Below are 12,064 nucleotides of genomic sequence, written 5' to 3'. Positions count from 1 at the left end.
TGACAACCTCCCCCCCCCCCCCCCCCAAATTCTAAGCATCTGAAAGTCTCATGTATTTGTCACTGATTCATAGACTCTAAGACCAGAAAGGACCATTGTCATCATCTTGACCTCTTGCATAGCACAGGCCACAGGAACTTTCCCCAAAATATTTCCTAAAGCTGATGATCTTTTAGAAAAACATCTGGTGTTGATTTAAAAATGGTCAGTGATGGAGAATCCATCACAACACTCGGTACATTGGCCAATGGTTAATTACTCTCCAATAAAAATGTATGCCTTATTTCCAGTCTGAATTTGCCTAGTTTCAACTTCCAGCCATTATATCATGTTATACAATTTGACAACTAAAAACACAAGAGTGACAAAAAATTATCAAAGGACTGTTGCAAAAATATCAGAATATTTAAAATCAAATAGCAAAATGACTTCTATTTACTTCCACTTTAGATTCTACTTGGATTCAATGCCCACCTCTTCTAGACACAGTGAAAAACAAAAAGCCATGTACAATATACTCAGGGTGTGCAAATTGGTTCATTTTTACTTAGTTTATTTTAGAATTTCCACTGAAGATTTAAAATTGATACAATTCCTTAAATTAGCAAAACATTAATACCCTAGTCAGAAAGTGAAAATATCGAAGTGTTTCTCTTTTCCAACTTGATGGAGTTTGAAATCAGTTTGTATGTTCACTTTGAAAGAACATGAATAGTCTTTTCACTCTCCCTGCTACACTTCTGAAAACACAAGTATGAAACCGTACAGACACAACAGGAGTGTGCAAGTGCCTCAGAAGAAGCCAAATCCTCTTTGGAAGCACACTCAGTGCAACATTCGGCACTTATAGCAATATAGGAAACAGGCTTCAAATTGGTAGGGCAGGCATAAATGAGTGGGTACAAGCACAAGATGTGTTGGGTCTGTACTGCCAGTGAAGTGCAGTAAAAACTATTGGATTTAAAAAAAAAGGCTTTCACCACCTCTGAAATCACCTAGCAGCAACAGCTCCTGTCAGTCACCAATGGAAAATAGTATTCCTGGAAAAGGGGATTCAATGGCACTACTGCTGCTGAGAAATTTTCCAGGATTGAGTAAATATTTGAGCGGAGGCAATTACTGAAAACTTCCTCCAGGCTGTCAAAGTTCAACCTAAAAGGACCAGAATGTCACAAGAATCTGCTGATTCAAACAGAGAAGAAATGAAGATCCCCCATTTCAATACAATTCTAAGGACAACATTTGCTTCTTTCCCCTCTTGTTGAAAGAGAAGTGGGAAGAGAGGTCTTTGGGGATTGATGAGGTTTGCCAAGGAGAGGAATGATGCTGCGAGAAGCTGAGATCAAGGGTCTGTAAATGAATGTGCACCCTGTTTCTTTTTCCAATCTCCTTTTCTGCTGGCTCTTTAACCAGTGCTGACGTGATGCACTTGCCCCTTGTCAGGGAGGTTATGGCAGGAAAAAAACTTGGGCTAAATGCTTCCTCTTGGTATCAGCTTGGCATTCTGGGCACTCTTTAGCAATCTGGGGAGACAGATGAACAAAACACAGATTACAGGCATTACATTTCCTGTCAAATGTCTGCATAGAATAGATCTGCAATGGAGGAAGTCTACAGAATAGCAGTCTCAATATAAACATCAGTCACACCCACCATTTGCCAGTCCCCAACAATTATAATTATTACAAACATATTTTACATGTAACCATTTAACTGGTTGTGACACAAGAAAGAAAAGGAAAAATTTCCTAATGAAGTAGCAATTCAAGCTGAGCGAAGAACCAATTTTTCTGTTCAGGGGCTGAACAAAAAAAAAAACCAAAAACCAAAAACCTGAAAATTTAGTTCGGCTCAAACTGAAAACTGATTTTTTTTTAATCTCACTGAAACAAAACATGTACTTTGACCTGAAACAATTTTTTTTTTAGTTTGCTGTTTCAGGTTGTTTGAGTGTTTTTCACCTTTTTAATTAGATAAATTTCTAAATGAAACATCTTTCAAAATGAGATATTAAACTGTTTAACTTAAAAATGATGAAAAGAAAATGTTCTGACTTTTTCAATTGTACCCCCTTTTTTCAGGTAAAACTATCCACTAAATTTGACCCAAATTTTCAAGTAATTTTGGTGCCCTTCAGAATGCATTCCTCAGCAATTTAGCCAACAAAAAAATTCTGCCCAATTCTCGTAGCAACTCACCCCACAGGAATGGTTTCTGTTAAACCAATTCCAATTGTGCAATTACTAAAAAGGCTAAAATAAAGGGGAAAAAATGCAGAATATGCAACAGCTGTTGCAAAAGTATACAAATATTTGGTTGTTCAAAAAACTAAATAAGATAGTAGCTGAACTTCTTGAGCTCCCACTTCCTCTTGTACAATTCAAAGCACAGAACAGGGGAAGTGACCTATCTGAGACGCAAAGCAACCCGTGATGTTTATGGCCATGGCCAAGTTGTGGTGGCAGGACAAGATGCGACTGTTAGCTGATTGTGGCTATGTGAAATAAGTGGATTTTTAACAGTGGGATAGCTAATGCATGTTAGTTACCTCACTGTAAAAAAAATGCCTTTTTTGGGTCCGTGAAGACAAAGCCTGTGAGATGAAAACCTCTCTGCTGTGAAGGTTATAGCCTGTTGGTCTCACTGCTCCTAACGTGAAAAAGTTCTAGCCTTTATGAACTCGATCCTGTGAGATTCCTTATTATGTCCCTAGTTAACAGAGCTAGTTTTTTTTCCACATTGAGGGAAAGGTAACCTCCAAGACCTTCTTGTTGACTTACTCTCTGTTCAAAGATGAAGCCGCCTAGAACCAATTTTTCCACTTCCTCCTAGGAACTCTGGGACGAAGGCTATTGGCCAAGGAAAAAAAATGTTTTAAATATTTTAAAAGTGAGACTGTCTAAACTAAATTTAGTCCTGGTAGAGGCCATACTGACAGCCTTGGAGATTGCTACATACTCAAAGGGCAGATGCAGCGTGAGCAGTAGCAGTTCAAGGTCTCCCAGTATAGAAGTTAGTCAGTCCTCGTAATAGAAGCTAGACTGCAGCAGAGTGGCTTAATGCATTACCCTTTTGATTCTGGAAACAGGGGTTGAAAGGCTACAAATGGACAGAAGCTTGGTTGTCTCAATCTAATCCCCAGGAAACATCCATCTGTAAGCATGCTTTGATATCCTCAAATGGAAGGCACTATATACGTGCAAAGTATCATAATAGTCTGCCCATATTACAGACCAACTGCGCAAGGTAGAACAATGTATAGTTTCTGCTCAGGAATAACCTGCACAAAATGCTGCAAATCAGGACTGAGGCACACTGGAAGAGGTATGTGGAAAAAACTGCACAGTGTCTACCTGTTCATTGTATACTGGCGCATTTAAGACCACCAATTTCACAAAACATTTAAAGACTAAGCCCTACAGTATATATCATGTGCATGATGCTCAGCTTGCCAAATGGGTCTTGAAAGAATTCACTGGAGAGAGAGATCTTTCCCAAGCTGCTCTTCCTAGTGTATGCCCTATGGACTGAACATCCTCCTGTGCTGAAAGTTCTAATGATTGACCAACATTCTTCCCACACCTTTAAGGGTCTTACCATAATAATGACTGAAAAAGGACTAAAGATTAGGGTAAAAAGAAGTCATTGTGTGCTGTATGATGGATTGTTAGTCACTTCCTCATTAAATGCAGTAAGCTTGAACTGGTTATTTAGAATGAATGAACTCATGAGTAACTTGTAGTTAAGGAACCAAGTTTAGTCTACAAGTCACCAGTTCAAATCCAGACTAGGCCAAATGTTACTACTATGCGCTGGTGATTTGGGGGCCCAGAGGAAATAAGTGGTCAGTGGCTGTTCATTTCCTGCTCGTGAGACATCTGTCATAAAACAAATCCCCCTGGGAATGAAGCTGGATCAAGAACTGAACAAGAATGAGGGGTGGCTTCTCCTCCTCCAGGCTTTAGAGAGAGATGGGAAAATTTCTTTCCTCTCTCAGACCTATTGTGTCCCACAATATTAACACTCGGTTGCCCCCTCTTTCCTAGGTGACTGGATGCGGAACAAACCTTTTATCCTGTCTCTTGGATCAGAGAACCTGCCCCACACCAGGCCTATGAATGCCAGCTTCCAAAACTGCAAGATACTCAACTTATCAACCAAACTATACCAGACCCATGCCACAAAGTAAGCCAAATATGTTTGTTCCAGAGCTTTCAGCTGAAAACACTGCAGCTAAGAGTGTGCCTCCCAGCATGGGCATACAGACTTGTGCTAACTTCACTCAAGCTCGCTTGCTAAAAATAGCAGTGTGGATGTTGTGGCATGGGAGGTGGCTTTGGCAAGCCATCCAAGTCCAAGCCCATCCGACCCCCTGGCTCTGCACTTAGGGGAGTAGTCCAAACTGCTGCCCCAGACTGCAACATCCACACTGCTACTTTTAGCAAGCTAGTGCAAATCTGTCTACCCAGGCTGGGAAGCACACTCCCAGCTGCAGTGTATACAAACCCTGCATCACTGGTCACAGGTTCCTGAAGGGAGGAAACGCAGGTGCTCGAAAACCAGTTGGTCCTGCAGGATAAGTGGCTAGTATATTCAGGGTAGTGTAGCCAGATCCTAGTCAGAGCAGAAGAATCACATTTCTCCATGAGACAGGTCAAGAAACCCAAGACCTGTGCTGCGTGCATTCAAAGAAACCAGGAGGGGTAGGTCTTCAGTGAAAAAGAGGTTTGCTCCTCATTTGGGTTAGCTAATCCAAATTAACTGACTTGGGTTAAAATAGCTATGAAGACACAGCAACTCCACTTTTAACTTGAGTTAGCAGCATGAGTTAAAGCTTATAGGGGAGCCTATGGTTGAACTCAATCTGCTAATGTGAGTTAAAAAATGAGTTGCCACGTCTTCCCTGCTATTTTAACCTGAGTTAACTAATGCAGATGAGTAACCAGAATTAAGAACACACTCCCCTCCCCCCACAGTGAATACATGCCCTCTGGGAACAGAAGTTAAGACACCACTACATCCACGACAGGCTGGTTGTAACTACACTCCATAAAACAAGGGTGTGCCATTTCATCTCTATAGGCTGCTGAGAATTATGTCAGAAGGATGGAAGGTTCATTTGCTTGTGAGCTAAGAAAAAACTAAACTAATCTTGGGAATTAAGGTGTCGTTCAGTCCTAAGAAGCACCACCTCATCTTGACGAAAAATACAGTATGGTGCAGTACTGTGGCTCCCCGCCCCCTCCAAAAAAAAACCCAGCCTGACATAATAGCAATTAGGAAAGAGTTTACAAGTGGAAAATCACAGGGAGTCCTTCCTCAGAGGTTCAAAGGAAGGATTCATAAAAGGTCTGTAGCAAACAGGAAACAAACCTGTGGATTTTTCAGTTCTTAGGAATCTAGTGATATGATGCTGTTTTATAATCAGCCTGGGTCTTCTGCAGCAGAGATTAAGAAAGGACATACCAGCAGGATGCTGGCCTCAAGGGCTTTCTCCCTCGAGAGGGGTTGATGAGCAAGCTGTCTGGGAACAGGCAGACAAGTATTCCTGTTTCTTGGACAGCTGCCACTAGGACCTCAGTAAAGATTCATGGCATGGCCAACAAATTGAAAGGAAGGGACTTATACTCAAAGTGTCTCTTGTAGTGGCAGAAATTTAGACACTTGTAATGACACACTTCACTCCTGTTTCTGCTCTATCAATGACAGGAAGTTCTGGGGATGCAGAACTTTTATGATAGAGTTAAAAGCCTCCATACTGAAGTTTGACTTTTGAGTGAATAAACTGAGTGCTTTGAGATCCAAGATGGTCTGCATGGCCCTTTTCTATTTTGAACCAAAAAGAAACAATCAAACACACTCCATAAGATTGCGTGTTTGATGGGACTGGTTCTATAGCCCTAATCTACAGCAGTCACAAAATGGCCTATTGGCCTTCTTGTAATTTCCTGGATTCTTTAATGTTGGGAATATCATGCATTTGGGGGGGGGGAGGGGGGAATTCTATTGAACAGCTGTTCTGAATCGATTCTAGAACCCATTTGTGTGAAGACGTCTTTATTATTAATTTAATCTGGATTCTCCACACTTGGTCAATATATTCCAGGGTCTTCTTCCTGACAAACAGTCCCTATGAAGCTCAGAAGACTGGTAGGTACAGAAGGACTGCCTGTTTCTGAATGCCTGCTCATAGTCCCTTCTGTACTGCTTCGTGGATGAGAGGAGAGGGATTTCTCTTTCTTCTCTGCTGCCTTTGTGACCAACTTGTCTACAGGCCTCTGATTAACACCCTCGTCCTCACCCCCAAGTACATGGAAGCTGTCAAGCCTTTTCATCCTCTGATCTGCCTTTCATGGGCAGAGCCACAGATCCTGTTAGGCTACTGTACTTGAGTCACTGAGAGCTCTGCACAGCACAGGAAGTCTAGGAAAGTATCTGTTGTGGAGGATGCTACCAAAGAGATGCTTTGCAGTAATGCTTTCATCTTCTTATCCAGAGGGAAGGCATCCATCTCTGCAAGCCAGGATAACCCTAAAGTATCAGGATGATGCAGTGATGGCAGGAAGGTTGCCTCATGATTGTGCCTTATAGAAGACACTTCAGGAATGAAATGAAACCGGGCAAAGAAAATGTTTAAAATAAGAGTTAAGATGTATGAAAAATCTGTCATGAATTAAGTTCCTCAGATTGCCACTTGCACCTTTCTGAAGGCAGAGAAAATTGGGGAAGGCTCAGATGGGGTGAGACTTTATTTCTCAACCAGGACAAAAGATATGGTCTGCCTTCAATCACTGCAGAATGGAGATGATGAAGTCAGAGTGGCAAGGCCCTGAAGGAAGCCTGAACTGTGTGTGTTGTTGGTAAGCAGAGGACTTCCGACTCCAGGGCTGTCCATCTGGTTCATTAAACCAACACAAAATTTACTAAAAGTTTCAGAAAATAACTGAAACTAATAAGCAAAGCCAACCTTTAAGAGCTGTTCCCAGCATGTTTTGCAGCAAGTGAAGGTACATAACTGGCATTTAAAAGGCACATCATCCTCAGATTTGCATTTAGAGCACTGGAATCTTCCTAAAAATAGCAGTTGAGAGAGAAGTTACCGGGGTGGGGAAGGAGGGGGAGAAAGAGAGAGAGAGAGAGAGAAAAGACACTAAATTCCAGTAACTCTTTGTTTCAGAAGTTCTTATACATTCATGTTTCCAGTGCATTTTGTAGAAAGCAATAGTTGAAGGTGTGTGCAATCTGTTTTATGAGGCCCCTGTATTTTAGAGGTGCAATTCCTGGTCCTATTACACAGTTTCTTCTGTGTGACCTCACTCAATTTTTCTGTGCCTCAATTCCCCATCTACGAAGCTGGGTAATACTGCTGACCTCCCAGGGTAGGTGTGAGGATAACTGCATTAGTACTCAGCGGGCACTCATCCTAGGCCAATAAGTACTTAGACAGAATGGACGTAGTTGAACAAGAAAACCCAAATTCGATTTTATTCTATATAAGCTTTTATACCACACTCATCACTGCAGTATCGGAGTGCTTAAATACACATGAATAACTGTAGTAATAAAAGATGGCTTCATACTGTTCTTCTAAAAAGGGTGAACATAATTTGGATTTTCTACACATTTTTGACCACTCTTCTCTCGAGTTAGAGGGCAAAATCTCCACATCTCCACCTACCACATTCTGGCTCCATATTGAGGGGCAAGACAGGCAAATTGCATGGGTTGGTCGGCGCTCTTATGCTGTTGGATCCTGTCAATGTGTCTTTCTTTTGAGATCCAGGTTTGCTGTTCTGATTACTACAGAAGGAGAAAATCTTGCTCTGGGTTTTTCTTGGCACTTCACTCTTGAAAGTAGCTGCACACGAATACATATCAAACAGTATATAATGTGGTGTAATGCATAATACTAGACATACCTCAGCTCTTTGTGAAATTTGACCAGCTGGCATTTCCAGGAGGTTTTCATTTAGAAGCCTGCCAGAAAAATTTGATTAACTCCCCCCCCCCATTACATTGTTCCATACCACAAGTTTCTGATACTGTATTAACATACACAAAATCATCATTGAAAAAAATGGAGAGCCTTCCAATGGAACGACTCTAATGTGGTAGACTCTACCTAAAGATAGTGGACTTTGCTCACATGGAAGATTTTGCAGGTGACTGTCATTATTTCCTTGTGTTCATCCACTTGTCTTTCTGTACCCACCTGTTCTCTCTTGTGTGATACTTAGATTGCAAGCTGTTTGGGGCAGGAACTGTTGTTGTGTTTTGTGTTTGTACAGCACCTAGCATAATGGGGTCCAGATCCATGTCTGGAGTGCTCCTACGTGCTACCACAATAATAAATAATACTACCTAAATGCCAGAAAAGTGTTCATTCCAAACCTGGTGTGTGGCTGACAGGTTTATCCTGAGTTTCACTATTTTCTGTTTTGGAACATGAATTCTCCAAATTCAGAGGGCTCTTGGCCTCCTGCACTTCCGGTTGTAATTTCTTCTTTTCCTCACTGCAGCTCATTCCAGTCAGGTCTTTACACATCTGCCTGAATTGTTCTTTGTGATGAGGACGCACAAACATGTAGAACCCTGCCCAAAATGTTTTAAAAAGTCAAACATACATGAAATGAATTGGTTTAGCATAGATTGTTCATTCCTTTTTGGAAAAGGGAAAAGCTCTATGGAGACTGAGCAAGAATAGCTACTGATTCCCACCCTCTACCCAGCGCATCTGAAGGTTTGGGAAATGTCTGATCATTTCTTGAGGGGGTCGATGCTTAATTTTTTTTTCTCACTAGAGGATGGATGAGTATTGGCATTGACAGCAGCATCAGCTTGTCTGAAAATTTTGCTTCCACCCTTGAAAGAGACATTAATTCTGTTCTGGTGCGCCAATGAACACTGCAGGGTGTTACAAAGTCAAACAAGTTCAGTGCCCAAAAAGGTTGTCTCAAGAAGGAATCCCCTTGGTACCGTTTGTTTATTGGGAAAGAATCAGACCATTACAGAAATTTTAAAAAGTCCCCACTATGGGTTATTGCCAGGCTTAGACAATTCCTTTTTGGTACTTCAATTTGAAACTGGCTTGCTCACTAAAAACATTGATACATCATAGTCAATAACAGAGACACAAAGTGGTTGAGGTAATATCTTTTATTGGACCAACTTCTGTTAGTGAGAGAGAGACAAGCTTTCAAGCTCTCTCATCAACAGAAGTTGGTCCAATAAAAATATACTACCGTCACACACGTTGTCTCTCTAGTGTCCTGGAACTGACACAGCTACAACAACACTGCATATTCAATAATGTGACATTCAACAGGAAATTCTGACTCATCACATCATGTGGTTCATTTCCATCCTACTCTTCAGCTGTGACAAACCCACATCTACAGTTAACAGAGTAGGGCAACCTACTTCCTAACACTCTGTTGCGGGATTCTGGATGGGATTCTGCGGGACCCAACAGAGCCACATTTCAGCATTTTCTACTCCTGTTAGCTGCTCTCATCCTTCAGCTGCCTTGCACATTTAGCATCCACTCCTCCCGGAAGAGAACTGCCCATCAAAGGCACTAGGATGTCCACAAGTCAGTAAGAGGGCAGTAATGAAACATTATAGTAGTGGAATTAGAGATCCCTCTTCAAGGTGGTTAGGCCCAACATGTGTATGTTTTCCTTTTTCTTTATCTGTCTGAAAATGTGTGTATTATTTAAGCTAAATCAAAACCTAACCTCAACTTTTCAGTGCCAGTAGCCTAGGATATAATGAGAAACTTTACAATAACAAACCAGCACATATGGGCAGAAAGGGGAAAAAATTCTGTAAGGAAATAAATGTCAGTTTCAAGATTCTAAAGGTTTATTATAAATAATGGTAAATCAAGACTGTTAATCATGATAAAATTCCTTAACTGTGTCCATGTAAATATCTGAGGGGAAAAACCAGTGACTCAGAAGTGAGACTGTCTATCCCTAAAAGCTGAAAGTCTTTTAGGGCATAGCACCAGATATGGAAGCCAATAGCCATGAGAACGGTAGTTTGAGAGTCTATGCAATAACCAGAATCACCTGTTCCAAAGAGCAGTCCTCGCAGAAATAAGGAAAATAATGCAATGAAATCAGACAAGTGAAAGAAGCACATCTGCAGGAAGTGAGTGTAGTTGTGGAAGCATTATCTCAGTTTTAGGTTTCTTCAGGAATCGAGTGTAATCAGAACAAGTGGAAGCAGTGCCCACTTTTATAACTTCAAAATTACCTGGATTTGGTGAACACTTTTATGCAGCAAGTCCCATTTTCCCAGAGTGCTGAATACAGAGAGAAGAGATGCAATGTGTTCTGTCAGTGCTAATAAGTTCATCAGAAGGATAGAGTTTGCAAACCAATTTACGCCGATCAGTGAGCGTTTACTGTGTACATCTGAGGTGTCTGAGGGACAGGATCACAGCACCTATATCTATTTCTAAAACAAAAAAAATTAAATAAAAATACTTGCGTTGCAGGAGGTGAAAGTACTCTGGCTTCTCGGTGGTGAGGGCAGCTACCACCAACACCATGGCGTCATAGTCATCTGTCTTCTTATATGCCGATAGTGCTGCACAGAAGCGGCTGTAACTGTTTTTGTCCAAAACTTTTTTCAGATCATTGAGATATGTAGCTCTGACTAGCTCATGGTGATCCTCTCCGCGAGAGCTTGATGCCTCTTCAGGGTCCTCCTTAGGGATATGGGTGTGATTTTCTCCTGAGAGAGAACATACATTATCAATGCTTTAGGAAAGAATCTAGAATTTTTAAGGGAGACACCTTGTACCCTGCCTGCATATTCTAGGAATCTGTTAAATCAATGGAAAATCAGCCACAATGTGTGAGGTCAGTACTAAAATAATGCCGTGTGTTTTCCCTTAGGCAGCAAGCAGCAATCTTCCAAATAGCTGTGCTAACAAGCAGTGCTGGCATGCCAAGGAAGGAAGAAAAAAAGCCCAATTCATTTAACAAGCATAGGATTTATCCTCACCCAGGAAATAAAGTGAGAAAAAAATAACGTTTGCCAAATAGGAAATCATCATCGAAAGGGAATTATTTCAAAATTTTAAAAACACAGCACCATATGCAATAGAGTGTACAAACCTGATCAAAGCAGCTAACACCATTCTTTTAACCACATAATTAAAGTATATTTTGTTACAATCCAAAGGAGCGCTTTTGATTGACAGGCCATTGTGCTGTCTTACAGAGATAAAGCGGTGGTTTGTATTTCAGCACAATGCCAATCAACAGTTTCAAGTTCTTAAGTGGCCACATGTTGACAACTTAAAAAAAAAATTTTTTTTTTTAAACTGCAGAACAAAAATTGAAATTCTCTTTGAAAAGGAAGGGACTCAACTCAGTTCCCTGAAGGGGGAGGGAGCGGAAAGAAGTGAATGTGGCTACAGAGCCTGGTGGGAATTTTGTAATCGGTATCTTTTTACATCACGGCATATCATGGAACCATCTGACACCCTCCCTCATAAGGAAACATCCTATTTAGGGGGTAACCTAGATAAGAGAGAAATGTAGAAACTCTTTCTTAACACTGGGGACACGTGTAGGAAAACTGGAGTTGTTTGTTAATGGCTCTTCTATTCCAGCTGCTTGTTTCCCCCACACACAGCCTCCGAGCCAAACATCCCTACACTGTCACAGAGCACTATGAAATCAAGTGAGAATTAATCAGCAGGAGATAACCATATCGTGAAAACAAAGATCCGGTTCTCAGACAAATGTCCCTAAAAATATAGGAGAGAAGGAAATAGGAAGCAAGAAAACTAGAATTGCTTCATAAATGATATTCTTTTAAAACTTTCCAAGAAATGTCAGCAGCTCTTTGCAAGAAGATGATTAAAAAGTCTTGGACTATTCCTTATTTTTTAAAATACTGTAAAATGTTAACGTTTAACAGCTATAGTCACTGATTACTGCTAAGGACCATGTCTAGAGGGCAGTTAAAAAAAAGAGTTTAGTTTGTATGAACTAAGCTTAAAAGTAGTGATAGGAACCTTATTCATTTCTCCAAGAAATTCCCA

At 40.9% G+C, this 12,064-nt stretch overlaps 1 protein-coding gene across 15 annotated transcripts in view; it reads right to left on the bottom strand.

Moving 5' to 3' along the window:
• Window positions 1-536: 536 nt before the first annotated feature.
• The window catches only part of RTEL1 (regulator of telomere elongation helicase 1), a 106,271-nt gene continuing 94,743 nt past the window's right edge, over window positions 537-12,064 (bottom strand). For 7 of the 15 annotated variants that reach the window (XM_054044993.1, XM_054044998.1, XM_054044996.1 and 4 more), the window contains 5 exons: window positions 10,498-10,743; window positions 8,392-8,592; window positions 7,679-7,858; window positions 6,968-7,071; window positions 537-1,523 (listed from right to left, as the gene is read on the bottom strand). In XM_054044993.1, coding sequence (XP_053900968.1) covers window positions 1,449-1,523; window positions 6,968-7,071; window positions 7,679-7,858; window positions 8,392-8,592; window positions 10,498-10,743 — 806 coding nt within the window. In that variant the 3' untranslated portion in view covers window positions 537-1,448. Of the gene's footprint in view, window positions 1,524-2,780; window positions 2,850-6,967; window positions 7,072-7,678; window positions 7,859-8,391; window positions 8,593-10,493; window positions 10,744-12,064 lie in introns of those variants that run through there. The other 8 variants (XM_054044997.1, XM_054044999.1, XM_054045000.1 and 5 more) reach the window with 8 other exon arrangements.

This window comes from Malaclemys terrapin, chromosome 12 (assembly GCF_027887155.1).
Source record: "Malaclemys terrapin pileata isolate rMalTer1 chromosome 12, rMalTer1.hap1, whole genome shotgun sequence".
NCBI lineage: Eukaryota > Metazoa > Chordata > Testudines > Emydidae > Malaclemys > Malaclemys terrapin.
This window is presented reverse-complemented; position numbering and strand designations above follow the sequence as displayed.